Raw genomic sequence first — 24,379 nt, forward strand, 5'->3', positions numbered from 1 at the left:
AGCAGAGCTACAGCAGCAGTCAAAGGTGAAAAGGGCCTATGGATGCCCATAATGGCTAGTATATTATGGTACAGACACACAGTAAACATTCGTCAGCCACAAAAAAGGAAGTAATGAAACATGTTTCAAAATCATGCCGCATGAAAAGAGCCTGCCAGGAAAGAAAACATTGTACACAATTCCATTAATGAAATATCCACAAGAGGAAATCCAGAGACAGAACACAGACTCATGGGGGCAAAAGGGCAGGGGACAACTGCGTAATGACTATGTGGTTTCATGCTGGGGGACTACAGAGAGGTGGTGGCTGGACAACACTGTCAATATAGCCAAATGCCACTGAGTTGTTCTCTGTAAAACGGCTACTTTTATGTTATGTCAATTTCACCTCGATTTAAATAAATGTGAAAAAGTCACATTCTTTTTTTTTTTTCTTTTTAGGGCCGCACCCATGGCACATGGAAGTTCCTAGGCTAGGGATCGAATTGCTGCCGGCCTACACCACAGCCACAGCAACACCAGATCCAAGCTGCATCTGCGACCTACACCACAGGCCACTGCAACACTGGATCCTTAACCCACTGAGCGAGGCCAGGGATCGAATCTGCATCCTCATGGATGCTAGTCAGATTAATTTTCAGTGAGCCATGATGGGAACTCCAAAAAAGTCATGTTCTTACGTGAATATTAGATGTCAAAAGTTAAGGTTCAATAATATACATAAAAATACTTTCTGCGGTAATGTAGCACGTCTTATAGCTCACTTCATCTTTCTGAGTCACTATTTCTTCACCGATAAAATGCAGACAGCCTGTCCACTGCAGAACCACAAGGAACCGAAGGAAAGTAAAATTATTCTCAACCACAAGATACCATATGAACAAATAAAACCATATTGTTTTTCTATTTTGAGTGCATTTCTCAAATGATGCCGGGTCACAGAGGTGCAAAAGAATACCTGATGGTCTGGGGACTACTGAAAACAGATACTGCTAATCAATCACCAAATCTCTGAACAGATATTAAAAGGCTTGTTGGCACAACTCAACTTCCAGGAAACAGCAGTTCTCACCCATTTCCTTAACATTGTGACCCCTTCTGTTCAGAGGTATAATTACTTAGGTTCTGACTTATGTTAAGAAATAGATTCGTCGTCTCCTCTCTCTTTAAAAAAATAGAAAAAAAGGAGTTCCCGTTGTGGCGCGGTGGTTAGCAAATCCAACTGGGAAGCATGAGGTTGTGGGTTCGATCCCTGGCCTTGCTCAGTGGGTTAAGGATCTGGCGTTGCCGTGAGCTGTGGTGTAGTTGCAGACGTGGCTCGGATCCCTCGTTGCTGTGGCTCTGGAGTAGGCCAGTGGCTACAGCTCCAGTTGGACCCCTAGCCTGGGAACCTCCATATGCTGCGAGAGCGGGCCTAGAAAAAGGCAAAAAGACAAAAAAAAAATCTCTTTCCTGTTAATTCTTTTTGTCTGACCAGTGACATGCAAGAAGCTGCTGAGGATAAAGGTTTGAAAGAAAGGACTCTCCCACACTTACCCCAGGAGTAGCTTTGAGTTTCAGTATCTGTTACAAAAGAAGAAACAGCATCTGGCAGTGATTTTTCCTTTAATCCTAAGCCCCTCCCTTGGACATAAACAGGCAAGGTTGGAGGGGTGGTGGTGGAATAGATTCCTTTGTTCATATGGAACAAACACAGGAGTGTCTTAGCTCAAAAGAGAGACTGCCTAGGGCTCGAGGGCTTGCACAGCATATGCTTAGTTAGTATTTCTACGCCAAATGCCACCTCCCTCCCAGTCTCCCACCTTTCTCCCCATCCCATAAGAGGTCACCATCCGCCAGACAAGAGCCATTCTTTCTGCCTACAGCGCCTCTGCCCTCCTCTGCGAGGCAGCTGTCTGGCAACGGCACACTCACCGCAAAGATCTTCAACAAGGTTTTCATGTAGAGCTTCCGGATGCCGAAGGAGACGCCGAAGATGGCGGGGACGATGATGAAAATGAGGAGGAGGGTGAAGAGCACAGTCAGGGAGATGCCCAGGAGGTTGACAATCAGGCTGTCAAAAGGCAGCAGCAGGAACATGGTGGAGGATGCAGGCCAGGCCGGCGCCCACCTCCTGGCGAGCAGGGCACGGCCTCAGATGGGGATGGTCCTCCCTGACAGCAGCAGCCTGGGGAGGGGCTCCACCTCCATTCCCAAATTCACATCACTCGACGGCCAGAGCCCAGGGCTCGGGGGCGTGGGATGACCACAAAAGAGGCCACCGAGGCAGCCCGGGCAGGGGGGCTCTCCCCACTGAGATGGGCTCGGAGGTGGACAGGGTAGGATCAGTCTTCACCGCCAGCATCCAAGTCCAGACAGAGCGTCCGAGCGCGGGAGCTGACAGGGTTCGATCTGGGCTCAGCTCCCCTTGTGCTGCTTCCAGAAGTTTTCCTGTTTCTCCTGCCCAAGAGCATTTAGCAGATAAATCTGTCCTGACGAAGACCGGTCATTGCCAGAAGTACCGAGAAGAGTTCAAAGTGGTGCCAGAAAAGTCCTGATAATGCCTGTGGAGGGGGTAACGGCTGGCACTTCCCACAGAAGGCTAGTGAACTTGCATATGTGGAAATTAAATAACTGCTTTACTTAAAACTCCTTCCCAAGCTGAAGATCGCGTTCATTGCAGAGAGTTCACATCTGGCCCTATCTCCCTCTCGAGGCTCCTGGCGCTGCTCCCAGGACCCTCTCCTGGAGTTACAGGCTCTGCCAGGACATGGACATGGGCACCAAATGTCTCATGCCGCCTGCGGTTGAGTGTAACTCCAGATGCCGCGGGCATGGGCGTCCTCTGGAGACTCTTCTCCCTAAGGCCCCCTTTGCCGTGGTGACCTGGGTTCTTGGCAGGAAGCTGCTTACATGCTGCCAAAGCTGGAGGGAGAAGCACACACACCATCAGCCACACAAACTTTGTGGAGACACGTCATTATGCTCGGGGTGGGAGTGGGGGTAAGGAGGCGTCTCAGGGTCAGCCGAGAGCCAGTGCCAACTTCCTGTGTCATCAAGGTCAAGGGGACAGGGCAGAGCAACCAACAGTGGATGCGGATGTGGAAGAAAATGCACAGATGTCTCGTACAATTTTCACCTCCAACAATATGTGTGACCTGTGGCCACTCAAACTTCACCATTTGGTGAACTGATTTCCTGAGGTTAGACCCCAATGTTTCCACCTTTTTGTTGTTATAAGTATGGTCATGAATGCGCCTACAGGACTGAGCAGACAAAATGCACATGCAGGAGTTCCCTGGTGGTTCTGCAGGTTAAGGATCTGGCGTTGTCACTGCTTTGGCTCAGGTTTAATCCCTGACCCGGGAACTTCCACATGCTTCAGGGGTGGCAAAAAAAAAAAATTTGCACATGCAAACAAACTTTCAGGATAAATTTCCAGAAATGGAATTGTACAGGAAAAGGAAATATAAGCTTTTAAAAATAACTCTCTTGTTTTTATTTGTTCCCCCCCCCCCACCGAGATTTACTGAGATATAAATAAATGGCCTATAACAATGGGCAAGTTTGAAGGGCGCAAAGCACAATTTGATACACCTACATATTGCAATATGATATCCACACAGCAACCTCCAATACTTTTGTGGAGGTCAAATACTTTTTTTGTGTGTGGTGAGAACATTTAAGGTCCACCCTCTTAACAACTTGCAAATATATAATACAGCATTTTTAACTATAATCACTACTCTGTATTTTAAATCCCCAGAACTTATTTCTCCTACTCCTAAACCCTTGGTAACCACCATTCTTCTGTTTCTACAAGTTCTTATTTTCTGGATTCCACATTTATGTGAGAACAGACTGCACTGATGTTTTGATTCTGACTTAGGAAATGTAGTTTCTTTGTTTCGTTCTTTTTTTTAAACTGCCGCACCTGCGGCACATGGAAGTTCCCAGGCTAGGGGTTGAATCGGAGCTACAGCTGGCGGCCTACACCACAGCCACAGCAATGCCAGATCCAAGCCATGTCTGCGACCTACACCACAGCTCACAGCAATGCTGGATCCTCAACCCGCTGAGCGAGGCCAGGGATGGAACTCGAAACCTTATGGTTCCTAGTCAGATTCGTTTCTGATTCGCCATGACGGGAACTCCCACCCTTTTTTTTTTTTTTTTGAAGTTCACCCTTGGTGTTGCACCATCCATGGGTCTGGACAAGTATACGGCGACATGTATCCATCACTGTAGTGCCATTCGGAATATTTTCATTGCCCTAAAAGTCCCCTGTGCTCAGGTTACCTTCCCTCCCTCAACCCTGGCAATCACAGATCTTTTCCATAGTTTGGCTTTTCCCACAATGCCACAGAGTTGGAATAATACAGTATGGAGCCCTCTTGGCTGCCTTCACTTAGAAGAGCCACTTCTTTTTTTAAATGTCACTGCTTCAGATAGCTTGCTTATTCTGATTCTATATTACTCACCGCTAACCACAAGTTACCAATGTGAGTTCTGAACTTAGGAGCACCGTGTCACGACTCTGACCAATGTGCTGCCTTCACACCCATCAGCTCCTCGCTCTGTTCCAACGTGCTGAGACATTCAAGGGCAAAGGAGCAGGTGACTCACTTTACGCTTAAATTCCGCCTGGTGCTGTAGAGAACGCAGAGCCCTTCCACCTGTTACCTCTCAACATGTCAATGTGCACTATTTCCACTTCCCCAGGGAGGGAACCAAGGGAGGAGACAGGGATCCAGCTCTCTGACTGCTAAGCCACGATGTTCCCACAAGGCTGGGGATCACAGACACGCTGCTTCAGCAGCAGCCGTCCCCCACTTCTTCTACTTGCATGTTATCATGACTCTTGCTAACACTTACCAAATGCCAACACGACAGACTGAGCTAACACAGGGAGCATTTTACACATACCAGGCTCACTGAATTCTCACAATGGGATGGTGGTGTCGTTATCATCATCACTGCTATTTCCAGGTGAGGGAAGTGAGGCTTAGTGGACCCAGTTACCCAGGACCACACGGCCACTGAAAGGAAGAGGAGGAGCCTGGCCAAGCCCATAATCTCCCAAGCCACATTGTCAAACTACCCTGACCTAAACTGACACATCCTTCGTGCCAGGTCTGCCCTCCACAGCTTCTGGTGGTCAGAGAAAAACCACATGACAAACCTGGATTCAGGAATCAGAACCTGCTATTCTCGGAATCCAGGGTACAAACCTGCTCTTTCATTTTCATTAACTGGAGAAACCGAGAGCACATGCCAGATTTCTAACTACATCCCAACAGAGGTTCCGGAAATGATACATATTTCTGGGACTTAATCACCGAGTCACTCTCTTCCTTAAACCTAACTCCAGCCTAATTTGAGGGCCACAGCTCCGTTGCATTGTCCCCGGGCCTGTCCCCTTTGACCAGCACTCCCGTGTGAAAGAGGCAGCAGGATGCCGGTGTCCCACTGGACAGCTGCTGCCACCCTGGCCAAGGTCACCTTGAGTTCCATGGCCCAAGGTCACCGATGTCAGGTCCCTGTGACTTGCCATGCTTGAGTTTACCTCACTTCCCTTTGGAGCACAGTCAACTAAGTCCCCAGGGACTTGCTCCAAAGGGAAGTGAGGTAAACTCAAGCACCATCATGTCACTGGGTCCATGTACCCAAAACATGAAAGTAAACACATTTAGCAATACAATGATTTCTTCACCTAGTTCAGAAGCTGGCACACCAGGCTCACAGGGCAACTTTGGGCCAGATTTTATTTTATCTTATTTATTTTTTCCTTTTCTAAGGCCACTTCCCGTGGCATATGGAGGTTCCCAGGCTAGGGGTCTAATCGGAGCTGTAGCCACCGGCCTACACCAGAGCCACAGCAACGCTGGATCCGAGCCGCGTCTGCGACCCACACCACAGCTCACAGCAACGATGGATCGTTAACCCACCGAGCAAGGCCAGGGATTGAACCCGCAACCTCATGGTTCCTAGTCGTATTCGTTAACCACTGCACCACGAAAGGAACTCCATGGGCCAGATTTTATAAGACTCATGACTTAGGAAGGGTTTTTACACCTTTAAAAAGTTGAGAAAAAAAGAGTAACAGGTGACAGAGACCCCGGCCTGCAAAACCCACACTATTTCGGACATTTGCAGACCCCTGACCCAGCCGCTCTTCCCAACCCCTCCAAGGCAGTAAACTCCCCCTGGTCAGGCCCCACCCTGGGGTTCTTGTTCTCGAAGCCCAGACTCCAAGGCACAGAGAGGTAACAAGCTACGTGGCCGACATTAAACAATCCTCCCTGACACCTTAGAAGCAGAGGGAAAGCGAGCCTCCGTGGTGATGGAACAGGTTCCAAACATCTTCCCGGATCAGCGGGGCAGCCAGCAAAGCCGGAAAGGCTGGGGTCTTAAGGCCCCTGAACGCAGATTCCGATCCGGGTGAGTTAGGACGGCTCACCTCGGAATTCTGTCACAGCCTAATTTCTACATAAACATTCCTGCAGGAGAGGCTGGCCCTCTGCCTCAAGTAATAACCACGACGCCTCAGGCAGGAGGCAGGGGAAGCCACTGCTCAGAACTAGTTACTCCTGGAGTTCCCGTCGTGGCGCAGTGGTTAATGAATCTGACTAGGAACCATGAGGTTGCGGGTTCGGTCCCTGCCCTTGCTCAGCGGGTTAACGATCCGGCGTTGCCGTGAGCTGTGGTGTAGGTTGCAGACGCGGCTTGGATCCCACGTTGCTGTGGCTCTGGCGTAGGCCGGTGGCTACAGCTCTGATTAGACCCCTAGCCTGGGAACCTCCACATGCCGAGGGAGAGGCCCAAGAAATAGCAAAAAGACAAAAAAAAAAATAATAATAATAATAAAATAGAACTAGTTACTCCTTCCCTCTCCCTTCCACAGCTTCCTCCAAACTCCCAGAGGGGCACATGGCCCTGAGAGTCCAAATGGTCCGGGAGAAACAGAAAACCCTCACCAACCCACCTCTGAACCTTTTCGGAGGGAAGAAGACTTCAAACCAGGAATGTGACAGCCCACCACCAAGCTCATGGGACTCTTCTACCCACTGAATGGCAAACCTGGTCCCCAAATGACCCACCTTCCAGGGCTGCTCGGCTCTCAGGGTGAAGAGAGAGCCAGCAAACATTCACTGGGCACACAGGATGTGCCACACGCCATGCAGGGCATTCACGGCGAACAAATGTGCCCAGGCACTGAACAAATACGCACACGCAAAGTCATATTTCACTCTTCAGTGAATGCCAACAGGAAGAGAGTCCTTAAAGCGAAAATACAGAGGGAACTTACAAAGTTAAATCAGGACAGCTAAATTCTGACCCAAACATGAGGTGGGGGCTATTACAATTTTCAGCTGCAGAATCAAACCCTTTTTCCTGTTGGCTCTCTGTGACACGTCCTACACCTCAGGAGACCAGACACCAGTCAGAACATGTCCAGAGAGATGCCACGTACCAACCCAAAAAAAGAAGCTATGTCATTTTACTAATAATAAGTGCTTAGGCTACACAGGGATAGTGCCTTTTTGAAGCATGCTGTCACTTATTAGATCTCAATAAATGGTACATGTTGTCACCTCCTCATGATCAGAAGTAACCCAGAGCACTGTCTTCAGTGCTAAACACCAAACTTTAAGAGGGCTAGAGAGAGAAAGGAAGGCATTTCAAAGTATGTCACAAAACCCATAAACTAAAAAATACTACAGTGGTGCCTGTAAAGCAAACAAATGTTAATTAACACTACAGTGAGGGGAGTTCCTGCCATGGCTCAGTGGTAACAAACCCGACTCGTATCCATGAGGATGCAGGCTTGTTCCCTGGCCCTGTTCAGTGGGTGAAGGATCCGGCGTTGCCATGAGCTGTGGTGTAGGCGGGCAGCTACAGTTCCGATTCAACCCCTCGCCCGGGAGCTTCCACATGCTGCAGGTACGGCACTAAAAAGACAAAAAACAAAAATGAGAAACAAAAAACACCACTACAGTGAAATGGCAAAAAAGAGAAATTTTTATAAACCACCCTGTTGGTGAAAATGAGAAAACATCCAAACACAGCTGACTGGCATGTATAATGGTACAACCTCTCTGCAGAACAACTCAGCAATGGCCATCAGAATTTTAAATACATATACCTGACACAGAAGCAACCTAAACGTTCAGCAACAAATGAATGGATTAAGAAGATGTGGTACAACCTCACACTTGTCAGAATGGCCATCATTAATAAGTCTACGAAAAAACAAATGCTGGGGAGGGTGTGGAGAAAAGGAAACCCTCCTACACTGTTGGTGGGGACGTAAATTGGTACAACCACTACGGAAAACAGTATGGAGGTACCTCAGAAAACTAAACACAGAACTAAAAACAGCATTCACTGGGCACATAGGATGTGCCACACGCCATGCTGGGCGTTCACGGCAAACAAATGTGCCATGCGACCTAGCAATCCCACTCCTGAGCATCTAACTGGACAAAACCACAATTCAAAAAGAACTGTAGCTCACACTTTGTTCACTGCAGCACTATCCATAACAGCCAAGACATAGAAACAACCTAAATGTCCATTGACAGAGGAATGGATTAAGAAGAATGGAATACTACTCAGCCATAAAAAAAGAATGCCATTTGCAGCAACATGGATGCAACTACAGATTCTCATACTAAGTGAAGTAAGAAAGAGAAAGGCAAATACCACATGGTATCACTTACATGTGGAATCTAAAATATGGCACAAATGAACCTATCTACAGAACTGAAACAGACTCACAGACATGGAAAACAAACATGTGGTTGCCAAGGGCGAGGGAGAGGGGGAGGGAGTGGGATGGACTGGTAGTTTGGGGTTAGCAGAAGCCAACTATTACATTTAGAATAGATAAGCAATGAGATCCTGCTGTACAGCATAGGGAACCATATCCAATCACCTGTGATAGAACGCAGTAGAACATGAGAAAAAGAATGTGTGTGTATATATGCATGACTGGACCACTTTGCTGTACAGAAGAAATTGGCACTACAATGTCAATCAATCATACTTTAATTTTAAAAAAAGAAAAAATACATATAACCTTAATCCAGCAAGTCTTCTTCCAAAAATGTATACTAAAGATAAATTGGAACGGTAGTTCTCAACCAGAGCTGATTTTTTTTTTTTTAACGCCCTTGGGGAATATTTGGTAATTTCTGCTTACTTTTTTTTTCTTTTTGGCCACACCCATGGCATATGGAAGTTTCTGGACCAGGTATTGAACCCAAGTTGCAGCTTTGACTTATGCCACAGCTGTGGCAATGCTGGATCCTTAACCATGCCACTGAAGAGACTGTGTCAGATCCTTAACCTGCTGAGCCACAGCAAGAATTCCTCTGCAGACAATCACGAAGATGGCTGGAATAAATCGCAACTTTATTAGCCGGTCACTGAGAATCCTAATGCAAGCTCTTTTAATGGCTCAAATTATTGAGACTTGGAAGAGCTAAATGAATGAGACAAGTCACAAAACTGGCCAGCAACAGAGGCAGAAGAACTCGGATCTGACCTCCAGTCTAACAGCCTTTCTGCCCTCGAGGCTGGCCCCTCCTTTGCTCTGGGGTGGGTTATGCTTCAGAGGAAAGCCATTCACTTTTCCTAGTTTATGCTGTCAGGGCACAGACCCATCTAATGCCCCCACTCTGGCGTGACAGTAAACAAATGCACGCACAGAAAGGAAATGTGTGCTGGGGTGACATAAATGCCAAGCATATCAGAGTGGTGGAGTAGGAGCAACCTGCTCAGAGAGGATGTTGCTGCCTGGGAGGAAAAGTCTTATGTTTCCAAGGAGACAGGAGCTGCCAGGGGAAGCGACCCAGAACAGCTGAAAAGCCAAGGGCCCACTTAGAGCCGACAGCAATCCTGGATAAAAGAAACGGTCCAGGACAAAGCCAGGTGATGATGACGGGCTCCCATGTGACTCAACTCGCGAGGAAGAAGCCGGGAATATGGTCAGTTTCAGGGTCTTGGTCTTAATCAAGGTCACTCTGACCTTAGGTACTTTCTCCTTGCCTAGAAAGGCCTAACGGGAATTGGACCTGGGTAATAAGGAACGTGGTCCCAAGTTCAACCTCAAGTATCGAAATCTGCAAGGCTGAAAAAGAGAAAAGCATGAAGAAGACATAGGATACATTGATATTCTGGGGCCGTCAGTTGACGAGAGGACAATCTGACTGGCTGGGGCTCTGAGACCCAAGACATTCCATGACCCAACCTGAACAGCGCTCTCAGAGCTCCATTTCAAAACCGGTGCTTTGACATCTGAGTACTGAATGTGCAATGGCAGACAATTGCCTGGTCTCTCCTTTTTCCAAAAAGCTGTGTCTGGTCTATTTTACTTGGCACAACTCCCCTGAGAATCGTTCATGCTACTGCACATGTTGACAGCTCATTTCTGCCACTGCTGAGTGGTGCCCCAGGGGTGGACACGCCTCGGCAGCTTTATCCACTCACGCGGGGATGACATCTGGGTCCTTCCAGTTTGGGGCTGTGACAAATAAAACTGCTAACTAGAAGCCTTATGTGGACACCCACTTTCACTCCTGCTGGGCAAATGGCCATGAGTGGAATGAGGGAGGTGTACACTTGGCTTTTTAGGGAACTGTCAAACCGGCTTCTCGACTGGCTGTACCATCTTGTGCCGATTCTCACCAGCAGTGGCTGTGAGTTCCAGCTGCTCCACATCCTCACCAACACTTGATGGGATCAGTCTTTTAAATTTTTGACACGCTAATGGACATGAGGTGGTACCTCACCGTTTTGTGTTTCCCTCACAACCAAGGACATTAAGCATCTTTCACGGGCTTATCTGCCATTGGTCTATCCTCTCCAGCGAAGTGCTCAAATCTTCCACTTGTTTTTTTATTAGGGTCTCTTATTACTGAATTTTGTTACTAGCCACTTTGTAAAAGTCCACAGCCTTCTCCCCCAATGACGAGGCAGTCTTGCTTAAAATGAGAAAGCATTTCCTCACAAAGGCACATAAGTTTTGAAACAGCAGACTTTTTCTTCAACCTGCCACAAAGTTGAAACCACCCGAATTGTGCAAAGAAAATCATCAAAACAAAAAACATACAAAAAAATGACCAAAAGCACAAACTTGGGAGTAACCACCATGGAAAAGTGGGTTAAGAATCCAACCACAGCACCTTCAGTCACCGAGGAGGTGTGAGTTAAAGGATCTGGTGTGGCTGCAGCTGTAGCTCAGATTCAATCTCTGGTCCAGGAACTTCCATTTGCCACGGGTGCAGCCCTAAAATTAAAAAGAAAAACATCAAACCCACAAACTCTATCTTAACCTCAGAACTGAGTCTTACCAAGAACAGAAAATGCTCCCTCACCCCATGTTCAAATGACAGTGAACACAGGGTCCGACCCTGCAGCTACTCACCGCACGCCACTCCTGAGTGCCTGAGACGTGGCAGTCCAAACTGAAACGGGCTGTAAACATCAAAGAGACACTGGCTGGGCCATGAGTTCATGTGGGGAGAACAAAAAGGGGGAGGGTTCCTCAATAATTTGTATGTTGATCACAGGCTGAAGTGACATTCTGGATAATTTGAGTTAAGTATTATTCTCACTTGTTTCCTTTTATTTCTTTAAAGTGGCTACTACAAAATTTATTTAGTTAGTTAGTTCTTTTGTGCCTTTTCTAGGGCCACCCCTGCGGCACATGGAGGTTCCCAGGCTAGGGGTCTAATCGGAGCTGTAGCCACCGGCCTACGCCACAGCCACAGCAACGCGGGATCCGAGCCACGTCTGCCACCTACACCACAGCTCAGGGAACCGCCGGATCCTTAACCCACTGAGCAAGGCCAGGGACCGAACCCGCAACCTCATGGTTCCTAGCTGGATTCGTTAACCACTGAACCACGACGGGAATGCCTACAAAATTTTAAAAAGTATATGTGTGGCTTGTCTTATGTTTCTACTGGATAGCACTGGCACAAACTTTTGGAGCAGACCCTGAAGATGATGTTAACTCCAATTGGTAAAGAAAAAAGACACATATAGGATATTTTCCCCTCCCTACTCCTCTAAGTTGTGAAGAGGTGCCATGGAAGGGCCTGAGGACTGGACTCAGGCAGCAGACACAGCTCTGCTACTCTCTGTCCTGTGTGACCTGCAGTAAGTCATTCGCCTTCCCTGTATTTAAGTTTCCTCACCAGTGTTTTGGGTTTAGATTTGTAATTCAAAAAGTCAACAAAAGCATAGTGTGTGCCTACTTTTTACAAAGTATTATTCTAGAATTGTAGATCTTGAGCTGACAGTTTAACAGGAGACACAATCTAAACACACTAACAACAGGCAAGACAAAATTTAAAAAGCACCCAAAGATGAAGTTCCCGTCGTGGCGCAGTGGTTAATGAATCCGACTAGGAACCATGAGGTTGCGGCTTCGATCCCTGCCCTTGCTCAGTGGGTTAAGGATCTGGTGTTGCTGTGGCTCTGGCGTAAGCCAGTGGCTACAGCTCCAATTAGACCCTCAGCCTGGGAACCTCCATATGCTGTGGGAGCAGCCCTAGAAATGGCAAAAAGACAAAAAAAATAAATAAAAATAAAAATAAATAAATAAATAAAATAAAAAGCACCCAAAGAGAGGAGAGGAGCCGCTGTTGCTGGTGGTGTGTTCCTGTTTTAAAGGAGAAGATGCCGGAATTTCCACCAAGGGTTAAGAAGCCAAATGTAGCAGGTGGCAGCGGCAGCATGGGTTCTATCCCTGACCCATCACAGTGGGTTAAAGGATTGCTGTAGCTGTGGCTCAGATTCACCCCCTGGGCCACAAGGCGAGCGTATTATCATTAAAAAAAATTAAATTAAAAAATAAAGGAGAGGTTACCTGACAGGAGTTAGGAAAAAGTCCACGCACTTAGAACAACATTACTCCTATCACCAAAATCCCATACTTTTAAAGGGTATTCATGGTGTTACAGTAGGCATTCTTATGTGGTGACACAGGAACCAGTGACCTTTGGTCAGTTCTTCTCATGAGTTTAATGATACAGTAAGAAGTATACAAGCAAAAAAAAGGGGGGGGAGGGGAGTTCCCACTCAGCGGTAATGAATCTGACCCATGAGGATACAGGTTTGATCCCTGGCCTCACTCAGTGGGCTTGGGATCCGGCATTGCCGTGAGCTGTGGTGCAGGTCGCAGACGTGGCTGGCATCCCTCGTTGCTGTGGCTGAAGCTCTGATTCGACCCCTGGCCTGAGAACTTTCACATGCCACAGGTGTGGCCCTAAAAAGCAAAAAATAAAAATAAAAAATATAAAAAACCAAACGCACAGAAAAATTAGTGGCTTCTAGAGGCAGGGATGGAGTGGGTTGGGTGAAATGTGTGAAGGGAGTCAAAAGGCACAAAATTCCAATCCTGGGGATTTAATATACAGCATAGGGAGCACAGTTAATGACACTATAGCATATATTTCAAAGTTGCTGAGAAAGTAGATCCTAAAAGTTCTCATCTAAAGAAAAAAAATTTGTGTTAATCATGTGTGGGGATGGAGTGTGGTGATCAATTTGCAATATATAAAAATATTGAATCATTATGTTGTACGCCTAAAACTAGTGTTACATGTTAAAACAGACAACGACAAAAAACAAGGACAAGTACTGAATTTACCTGTCTTTCTTAAGATAAGAAAACGTGCTAGGAAATGCACACCATGGTTTTGTTTTAAAAATAAAAAAAGCTTGGAGTTCCCGTCGTGGCGCAGTGGTTGGCAAATCCAACTAGGAACCATGAGTTTGAGGGTTCAGTCCCTGCCCTTGCTCAGTGGGTTAAAGGATCTGGCATTGCTGTGAGCTGTGGTGTTGGTTGCAGATGCAGCTCGGATCCCGTACTGCTGTGGCTGTGGTGTAGGCCGGCAGCTGCAGCTCCAATTAGACCCCTAGCCTGGGAATCTCCATATGCCTCGGAAGCGGCCCTAGAAAAGGCAAAAAGACAAAAAAAAATTAATAATAATAATAAAAATTTTTTAAAATAAAAAAAGCTTAACCCATGTTGCATCCAGCTCAGGAACGATGTTTTATGGGAGGGTTCTGTTGTTCTCTCTGCTAAGCATTTTGTAAAATGCTTCGCATCGGGGTATACCTCCTGAAATGACTCCAGTTTCCCTTAGTCACTCTTCAAGAAATAGCTATACATGTTATCTAAATCTTTTAGAGCCTGTGTTTTTTAGGGCCACACCTGCGGCACATGGAAGTTCCTAGGCTAGGGGTTGAATCAGAGCTGCAGCTACCACCCACAGCCACACCAGATCCTTAACCCACCAATCGATGCCAGAGATAGAACCTGCATCCTCGTGGATACAAGTCAGGTTCTTAACCCACTTAGCCACAAGAGGAACTCCTTAAAGCCTGTTCTGATTCTGTTTGGTATCCCACTTCTACGGTCAGCATCTTCCCATGTTTCCTATAAAGCTGCAATGAGAAGGCCTCCTTTTGTTTTTGTTTTTGTCTTTTTGCCTTTTCTAGGGCCGCTCCCTCGGCATATGGAGATTCCCAGGCTAGGGGTCTAATCGGAGCTGTAGCCGCCGGCTACGCCAGAGCCACAGCAGCTCGGGATCCAAGGCGTGTCTGCGACCTACACCACAGCTCAGGGAAACCCCGGATCCTTAACCCACTGAGCAAGGCCAGGGACCAAACCCGAAACCTCATGGTTCCTAGTGGGATTCGTTAACCACTGCACCACGATGGGAACTCCAAGAAGGCCTCCTTTTGTCCCAAATTTAGCTTAAAAAATAAACTTAAGGTCTACCCCCTAAGTTTTCTTATCCCAGAATCTGGCAGAAGGTTTGTATATACCCACCCCCTCTCCATGGTAAGACTTTTCAGTCACAGGCCTTCCACACATTATTCCTCTTGTCCGAACGAAACACAAGACAGACTAGAAGGGGCCCTGGAAAATGTCCTTTCCAGTCTCAGATCGACCTCACACTCCCTGTAGCTCTGGACAAGCCACTGAACCTCTTAGAGAAAATCATCTGGAAGTTCTCATCCACACTTTTTGTTTCAACCTGCAGCTTTATCATTTTGGATATACTTTTTGGGGGCTTTTCCAAAGCCGTGTTTCTGAGCTGAAGGGTTTAGGATAGTAAACTACATCCCAATAAAAGCACATTATGAATTTTACTCCATAGTAAAAATTTTTGTTTCAAATCTCAAGCTTATCCCAGAGTTTAGGAGACGGGGGGATGGATGAGGATGTGAGGGGACAGCCTCCGTCATGGGGGAGTTCTTGAGGCTGGATGAGACCTCACTGGCTCACTAGTCTATCTACTCTTCTATGTCTGAAAGTCTCCACAATAACAAGGTGGAAAAAAAAAAAATCACTGTCTCAGTGAGACAAGAATACCAAAGTGGCATTATTACAAAGCTCTTTTTCTACGAGGATGATAATGGCTTTTCAACAGCACATCCCCTGGCCTGAGATATAATCTACAAGACATGAAACTAAGCTGAGGTACTCAAAGTGCGGCCCAAATTAAGGAAAAGGAACCAGAAAGTAAATTCTTTAACTGGTCTCAAGGAAGTTATCAATGAGAAGACCCAGGGCAGTGAGGCGTGTTATTTAGTGCAGTATGGAACTTACCGCCAGAGAACTATAGCAAATGTTTCATAAGGTGTATTTTTCCTAAGTTTTCAAAGGCCAGAGTTAAAGCCCTCAGCGACACGGAAGCGAGGGACTAAACAAGACCCTCCCGTGAAAGGATGCTTCGCAGGGCGAGAAATCTAAACGTAAACAGGAGAGATTTGGAGAATTAAAAAACCCCAAAGAAGGCAAAATGGGGCTCCTTCGGAGAACAAGGAAGGAAAACGTACATCCCGGGAAACCTAAGCAGCCAAAGAATCCCTAGTGAAGGCGCTGGCTCGCCGTCTCCGACACTCCAGGCCGCTCGGAGGGCGGGTCGCGGGGCCGGGACTCTGGAGGCCACGAGGAGAGCGGGAACGGCCCTCTGAGCGCCGGGCGGAGGGCGAGTGTGGACCGGCGGGCCGCTCCACCGCGGGCAGGGGGCGGCACGTTCTGGCACCGGAACCCCCTGCAGCCGCAATGGTGCCTCCCGACGCCCGAGCGGCGGCAGGAGGAGGGGGTCTCCCGATCGTAGCCCCCGCGAAGCACCGGTCCCGAACCTCAGCCCCGCTTTCCGCTCCCCCGGAGCCAGAGACCTTCAGGAAGGGGCCGGCCGGACCGTACTCACCGACCGCGAGGCACCAAAACGCCAAATCCTTCCGCGGACCGTCCCTCCCGCCCTCGTTGCCGCCGCTGGCCGAGGCGTGCGTAAGGACGTGCGCGCGCCCTGCCTTTGTCTACGCCGCTTTGACGTGACCCCCGCATCCCATCCCCACCCTCCCGCTGTCCAATCTCACGCTCAGCACCCACGCGCCGGCGCGCGCCCGGCTGGGCGGGGCCCAGAGGGGCGGGACCTCAGGGGCGGGGCGGTAGGAGACGAGCAGACGGGGCGCCAAGTGGTGGGCTGGATAGGCTAGTAGGCGGGGACACGGGGCGCCGGGTAGGCGGGGCGGGGCGCCGAGGGGCGGGGCGGGGCTCTGGGGAGGCGGGGCGCCGAAGGGCGGTGTTGGAGAAAGGGCGCTGATGGGCGGGACGTCGGGGAAGCTGGGCGCCGCTTCAGTAACACCAGGAGGGTCCGCCCGGGACCTGCCGAGCCGCCACCTGGCGGACGAGGCCCGCTGTCCCAGCAGGACCAGCTGCTGCTGAGACCGGTGCTGTGGGCCCTGCCTCCTAGTCGCTTGCTCCACGCCGGGCGTGTGCCTCACCACGCTTCAGAGGTGGGCCAGGGTCCGAATACTGGCTGCTTCCCCAAAGGAAAACGTATAGGTTCTGGAGAAGGTGAAATCGGCCCATATTAGAGAGGCGGCTTGAGTCACTAAATGGCCTTATCATCTTGGGGCTGCTGTATGTAGTGAGGTACAAGATACAGATAGGTATGTAAAGAACTTGGCTTGCGCCCGGCACGCTCAAAAGATATTAGATGCCATCAACACCACCATCTTCCTCCGAGTCTCATTTGCCAACTAGTGAAGCCAAGGAGGTCAAGGGTTGGCGTAGGCGATCTCTGTGTCCCCTCGCAGCTGCAACTTGGAACCGACCTCTCTACTTATAAAGTTGAGCCTACTGGAGTTTGCATGTGTGTTTCTCACCATCTTTTAAGACTTCAAACGCCTAACCCAAGCTATATCATCTGTCCTAAAACTGGTCCTCCTTTAAAGAAAAAATTAACCTTTTGCTTCCTGTTTAATTGTTTTGATAATAATTCAAGAGGGCTAGTGGAAATCAAGTATAAATAAGGCCACTTGAGCTAACTAAAATGCAGTTTCTGGCCAACAACTGCTCACCTTTTCAGGACTCACACTAAGGGTCAGCTGCAACAGGAAGTGTTCTCTGATTTCTCCCTAGGGCTCCTTCTCCATGTGTCCCTAACACTCTCTGGGGACCTCTAATATTTTTATTATCTATATGTTTGGCTTCCCTCATTGGACTGAATTTTTAAAATTCATCTTTTTGTCCATAATACTTAACATAATGTCTGGCACATAGCAGTTGCTCAATCAGTGTTTGTTGAATGAATAAAAACTATACGATGTAACTACCAGAAACTTGACAAATAGTATATGTAGTTAATAAAACCATGAAATGAATAAGTACTTAATGCATGAAACATGGTAGACAATACATAGGGTGTGTGGAAAAAAATAGTCAAAGGGATTCTTAACGGCAAAAGTATCAGAGCTCAGTGAATGGAAATATTGCCCAGATAGGAATTGTTATATGTTAGCTGGACTCTTCAGAGGTCAAGAGAGTCCTGGGCCACTTTCTTTTTTTTTTCTTTGACATTATCACCATAAATTATAAAATGAACAGGGAGTTCCCATTGTGGCTCAGTGGGTTAAGAACCTGCCGTAGTGTCCGTGAGGATGAGGGTTCGATTCCTGGCCTCACTCAGTGGGTTAAGGATCTAGCATTGCTGCAAGCTGCAGCATAGGTCCAAGATGCGACATGGATCTGGCATTGCTGTGGCTATGGTGCAGGCCAGCAGCTGCAGCTTCAATTTGACCCCTAGCCTGGGAACTTCCATATGCCAGAGGTGCAGCCCTTAAAAGAAAGAAAAAAAAAAAACAGAATTATAAGATTACAGTTGTGACATATACTACATGTGTGTATTTCCAAAATTAACAATTTTGGAGTTCCAGTCATGCCTCAGTGACTGGAATCCAACTAGGAACCATGAGGTTGCAGGTTCGATACCTGGCCTTGCTCAGTGGGTTAAGGATCCGGTGTTGCCATGAGCTGTGGTGTAGGTTGCAGACGCAGCTCGGATCCCTCATTGCTGTGGCTGTGGTGTAGGCTGGCAGCTATAGCTCCGATTCCACCCCTAGCCTGGGAACCTCCATATGCCTCGGTGCGGCCCTAGAAAATGCAAAAAGACCAAAACAAAAACAAACAAACAAAACCAAAATTAACAATTTTAATGGAAAAGGCAATAAATACAGTTGTGCTATTTCTAAGAGAAAGCTTTATTAAAATATCCGATATTATTTCAAAGTGTACAGGCTTGTGAAATTCAAAGATGAGCCCAAGCAGCATCTTTTATCAACCGTGTTAGCTATGGCTGTGGTTGCACCTGTAAAGTCATTGGAGGTAACATCAAAAATCTAGTTTCCAGACCCCCATAATTCTGAGACCTGACCTACGTGGTCCTCCAGACTTCCTCTCCCCAGTGGTGGGCCCTGACCTGTGTTGTATTTTTTCAGAGACTCATCTATGAGATTTCAGAAACCCCTAGTTTCATTAGAAATATATTGCAACACGTTCTCAGGTCAGTTGCCTTTACAGCTGGCTACTCATTTTTTCTGTTGACAGAGAAGAAATAAAAATTTGCATTTTGAGGCAAAGACAAGGACATTTTAAACAAAATTGAAATAAATTAAAACCAAAAAATAAAACATAATGTAAAATTTAACATTGGAGTTTCCTTGTAGGCTAAGGATCAGGCATCATCACTGCAGTGGCTCAGGTCATTGCTGTGGCTTGGGTTCCATCCCTGGCCTGAGAACTTCCACATGCCGCAGGCATGACCAAAAAGTTAAACAAAATATTTATGTATAAACATAAAACATAGCATAAATATAAAATGAAATTAACATATGGAGTTCCCATCATGGCTCAGTGGTTAACAAAGCCAACTAGGAACCATGAAGTTGCAGGTCAGATCCCCGGCCTCGCTCGATGGTTTAAGGATCCGGTGTTGCTGTGAGCTGCGGTGTAGGCCAGCAACTGCAGCTCCAATTAGACCCCTAGCCTGGGCACCTCCATATGCCACAGGTGCGGCCCTGAAAAAGACCAAAAAATAATAAAAATTAAAATTAAAAATAAGAAAATAAAATTAACATAAAATTTTTAAAAATAAAAAACCATAAAATTTGTTCTTTGGGCCCTCCTCCCTCCCCTCCAGTGTACAGTATGTACTTGGATTATTTGGTAAGCAGATCTCTCTCCACTGGCAGAAATGCATGCTTAAACCATAAAGATCAGTTTTTCTTCTTCTGGCATCAGGCTTTTAACTCCTTACAAAACAACATTCCTTACTCAGTCTTGTAAGGGGTCACAAAGAGCCATTCACCTTGTACATGCAGACATCTTTTGTGAACTTCATGGACAATGCCAACATATCATTTCCCTTAAAGATGAAGACTGGTGTAGAACAAACTGAGTCGAACAGACTGGGTCCAACAACCTGGGGAGATACTGGGCCATACTTAACGGAAGTTCTTACCTTAAATACTTATGTGACCTTATTAGTGCTACAGTATATTACCTATATTCTACCTATTTTATAAGATTATTGTTTCTTGCATTACCAAAGGTGTGACTGCGGCTCATATGAAATTAACGATGATTAGGTGACTTGAAACATTTTTTTTTTTTCTTTTTAGGGCTGCACCTGCAGCATATGGAAGTTCCCAGGCTAGGGGTTGAATCAGAGCTGCAGCTGCTGGCTTGCACCACAGCTCACAGCAATGCCGGATGCTTAAGCCACTGAGTGAGGCCATGGGTCAAACCCACATCCTCATGGATACTGGTGGGATTCGTTTCCGCTGCACCACAACGGGAACTGCAGGTGACTTGAAACAACTGATCAAGCATGAGTGTGTGTGTGTGTGTGTGTGTGTGTATTTATTGTAACTCTAGGTAAGAGAAGAAGCACTAAAAGGGAAGCATTTTCTGAACCATAACAGAGTAGTTAAGTCAGGTGGTCCAAGGGTTTTGGTGACTGTTAACAGGACCTAGTCCATTAATAGCACATTGAGAGGCCTATCAAGTGAAATCCTTGCCTGACCCAGTAATAAGCATTCCTAGCACCACAGGACAAATTGGTGGTGAAATGCCTCCCAAATTTTGGTCAAAATCAAGACTGAAAGGGAGGGGATTATAAGTAAAGAATGTTGGAGTTCCCATTGTGGTGCAATGGGATTGGTGGCATCTCTGCAGTGCCAGGACACAGGTTTGATCCCTGGCCTGGCACAGTGGATTAAAGGATCTGGTGTTTCCCCAGCTGCCTCAAAGTTCAAAACTGCAGTTTGGAGCTGATCCCTGGCCCTGGAACTCCAAATGCTGCAGAGCATCCAAGAAGGAAATTTTTGTTGTTGTTGTTGTTGTTGTCTTTTTGCCTTTTCTAGGGCCGCTCCCGCAGCATATGGAGGTTCCCAGGCTAGGGGTCTAATCAGAGCTGTAGCTGCTGGCCTACACCACAGCCACAGCAACACCAGATCCTTAACCCACTGAGCAAGGCCAGGGATCGAACCCGCAACCTCATGTTCCTAGTCGGATTCATTAACCACTGCACCGCGATGGGAACTCCCGAAATTTTTTTTTTGTCTTTTTGCCATTTCTTGGGCCGCTCCCGCGGCATATGGAGGTTCCCAGGCTAGGGGTCGAATCGGAGCTGTAGCCACCGGCCTACACCAGAGCCACAGCAACGCGGGATCCGAGCCGCGTCTGCAACCTACACCACAGCTTACAGCAAGCTGGATCGTTAACCCACTGAGCAAGGGCAGGGATCGAAGCCGCAACCTCATGGTTCCTAGTCGGATTCGTTAACCACTGCGCCACGACAGGAACTCCCGAAAAATTTTTTAAAAGAATGTTGCCCACCATCCAGTTCTACAAGAATCAGGTCATCAGCCCCCCACAGTCGCTGACCTACAGCACACCCTGAAAGGAATTCTGGATAAAGATTCGGATGAGGCTTTTTGTGCTCTAGGAAAACTGGCAGAACGGGCCCTCAGACAGTGAGATATTTTCAGGAGAAAATGTTATGAATCCAGTTTCTTGCATCTTCTCATACTTAGAAAAGCACTAAAACCATTAAACTATTCTCTGTTTCTCGAGAAGAGCAGTGAGCTCCTACCAAGATGAGTGCTCCATTGCACAAACCATACGCCCAAATCACACATATACTGGCCTCCCCTTTATCTTTCCAGAATGGCTCTCAGAACCTGCTAAAAGACTATCTCCTGAGCTATAATCCTCACATTGGTGCGAATAAAATTGTCCATTTCTGGAGTTCCCATGGTGGCTCAGCAGTAACAAACCCAACTAATATCCATGAGGATTCAGGTTCGATCCCTGGCCTTGATCAGTGAGTTAAGGATCTGGCATTGTTGTGAGCTATGATGTAGGTCACCGATGCAGCTCAGATCCTGAGTTGTGGTGGCTGTGGCCTAGGCTGGCAGCTGCAGATCCGATTAGACCTCCTAGCCTGGGGACTTCCGTATGTCGCAGTTGTGGCCCTAAAAAGACAAAAAAAGCCCATTTCCTTCTTAGATTGGCTAATGATTAGTTTTTTCATGGACAACTCTTATCAGCTTTAATTTCAGAGAGAACCCCCGGTCCTGACCACATTCTCTGTGAGGATAGCATCCGTTGCCAGATGAGGAAGCTGCAGCTGTGTTCACACCCTCCCCTGGAAGTCACCTGTGAACCACCTGGTTGTTTTACAGAGTTGGCTGGGGCAGGTCCTTTACACAGAAAAATAATAGAATATTGCATGTTCAACCACCATTAACATAGCCTGCCACTGGCACAAACAATTGTAGCCCAAGAAGTCAAGATCAGAGAGATAAACTTTTTTTTTTTTTTTGCTTTTTAGGGCCACACCTGCAGTATATGGAGGTTCCCAGGCTAGGGGTTGAATCGGAGCTGCAGCTGCCAGCGTATACGACAGCCACATCAGCACAAGATCCAAGCCAAGTCTGCGACCTACACCACAGCTCATGGCCATGCTGGATCCTTAACCGCAAGGCCAGAGATCAAACCCACAACCTCATGGTTCCTAGTCGGATTTGTTTCCACTGTGCCGTGATGGGAACTCCAGAGAGATAAACATTTTTATTTTATTTTTTATTTTTCTTTTTAGGGCTGTACCTGTGGCATATGGAAGTTCCCAGAACTAGGAGTCAAATTGGAGTTGTGGCTGCCAGCTTATGCCGCAGCCAAAGCAACGCCAGATCTGAGCCACATCTGCGACCTATACCACAGCTCTTGGCAATGCCAGATCCTTAACCCACTGAGTGAGGCCAGGGATCAAACCTGAATCCTCATGGATACTAGTTGGGTTCTTAACCTGCTGAGCTACAATGGGAACTTCCAGATAATTTTTTAAATATTTATTTAAAAATTGTCATTCATGGGAGTTCCCACTGTGGCACAGTGGGTAAAGGATCTGGCATAAGTTGAAGCTGTGGCTCAGATTTGCTCCCTAGCCATGGAACTTCCATATGCCACAGTTGTGGCCAAAAAAAATAAAATAAAAATAAATGAAAATTGTCATCCCGAGCTCCCACTGTGGCTCAGCGGTTGACAACCTGACTAGTATCCATGAGGATCTGGGTTCAATCCCTGGCCTCACTCAGTGGGTTAAGGGTCTGGCTTTGCCACAAGCTGCAGCATAGGTCTCAGATGTTGCTCGGATCCTGCATTGCTGTTGCTGTGGCATAGGCCAGCAGCTGCAGCTCTGATTCGACCCCTAGCCTGGGGACTTCTGTATGCTATGGGTTCGGCCCTAAAAAAAAGAAAGAAATTGTCATCTATGAAAAACAATCCGAGAGAATGAACAATCTCGAAAAAGAGGTTAGAATCTTCCAAAGACTAAAAATCTCCAAACACTGTAAATTGAAGCCAGAAACATACTAGACACAAACACTCATGTATTATTGCAACACATACATTCTCAGCATCTTGGGGGTGGCCACTCTGGGGGCCAACAGTGTATGTGGCAGTGTGTCCCAGCCTTCCCAGACCTGAGGGAGGTGTTGACTGAAATAAAATCCCCCAATATGAGAGCTGTGAATTTCAGTTTTATTGGGGGAACTCACTGAGGACTATAGCCGGGGAGACAACCTCTCAGATCACTCTGAGGAACTGATCTAAAGAGATAAGGTCAGTTTTTGTACAACTACAAATATAATAAATTCACTGAGTTAAAAAAAGAAAAAAAAGAGATAAGGTCAGTTTACATGTGATTTTGGCCAAGAGGGTACAGGCAACCAAACATTAGAAGGTCGCTGCTGGTCACAAGGAACAATTATCTCAGTTAATGATTTTAGTGCTTTTCTAAGTAGAGGGAGATGCAAGGATCCAGGTTCATCAAAAATGTCTCCTGAAATAGGTCTCACTTAGATCAGGTCTCATTTTGCCTCTTTTCCCAGAGCACAAAGTGCCTCATCCTGGATCTTTGCCCTGAATCCCTTTCAGATGAGCTGTAGGTTTCAGCAACTGATGACTTGATTCTTATAGAACTGGGTAGTAGGCAACATTATCTTACAGTTCAATAGGCAGTTTCTTTCTTTCTTTTTTTTTTTTTTTGCTTTTTTAGGGCTGCACCCTTGGCATATGGAGATGCCCAGGCTAAGGGTTAAATTGGAGCTGTAGCTGCTGGCCACAGCCACAGCAACACAGGATCTGAGCTGCATCTGTTACTTATGCCACAGCTCACGGCAACACTGGATCCTTAATCCACTGAGCGAGGCCAGGGATGGAACCTGCATCCTCATGGATGCTATTCAGATTTGTTAATCCCTGGGCCACAACGGGAACTCCCCAATAAGCAGTTTCGACAGGGGGTGATAAATACAACAGGGAAGTGTGGATGGTGGTGGGAGCAAAGGTCAGCCTTCTGGACCTTAGTAAATTATAGTAAATATATATATATACTCAACCATTAGTTTATATATTTTTTCTTTTTTTTTCTTTTTTTTGTCTTTTTGCTATTTCTTGGGCCGCTCCTGCGGCATATGGAGGTTCCCAGGCTAGGCGTCTAATCGGAGCCGTAGTCTCCGG

At 47.0% G+C, this 24,379-nt stretch overlaps 1 protein-coding gene across 4 annotated transcripts in view; it reads right to left on the bottom strand.

Moving 5' to 3' along the window:
* GPAT4 (glycerol-3-phosphate acyltransferase 4) overlaps positions 1 to 16,341 on the bottom strand; it is a 33,780-nt gene extending 17,439 nt beyond the window's left edge. The window contains exons 1-4 of one of the 4 annotated variants that reach the window (XM_047771813.1): positions 16,221 to 16,320; positions 11,411 to 11,484; positions 1,915 to 2,904; positions 1,537 to 1,563 (exon numbers count right to left, since the gene is read on the bottom strand). In XM_047771813.1, coding sequence (XP_047627769.1) covers positions 1,537 to 1,563; positions 1,915 to 2,079 — 192 coding nt within the window. In that variant the 5' untranslated portion in view covers positions 2,080 to 2,904; positions 11,411 to 11,484; positions 16,221 to 16,320. Of the gene's footprint in view, positions 1 to 1,536; positions 1,564 to 1,914; positions 2,905 to 11,410; positions 11,485 to 16,220 lie in introns of all 4 variants that reach the window. The other 3 variants (XM_047771812.1, XM_047771815.1, XM_047771814.1) reach the window with 3 other exon arrangements.
* Between the last annotated feature and the right edge of the window lie 8,038 nt (positions 16,342 to 24,379).

This window comes from Phacochoerus africanus, chromosome 3 (assembly GCF_016906955.1).
Source record: "Phacochoerus africanus isolate WHEZ1 chromosome 3, ROS_Pafr_v1, whole genome shotgun sequence".
In the NCBI taxonomy this organism is placed as follows: Eukaryota; Metazoa; Chordata; class Mammalia; order Artiodactyla; family Suidae; genus Phacochoerus; species Phacochoerus africanus.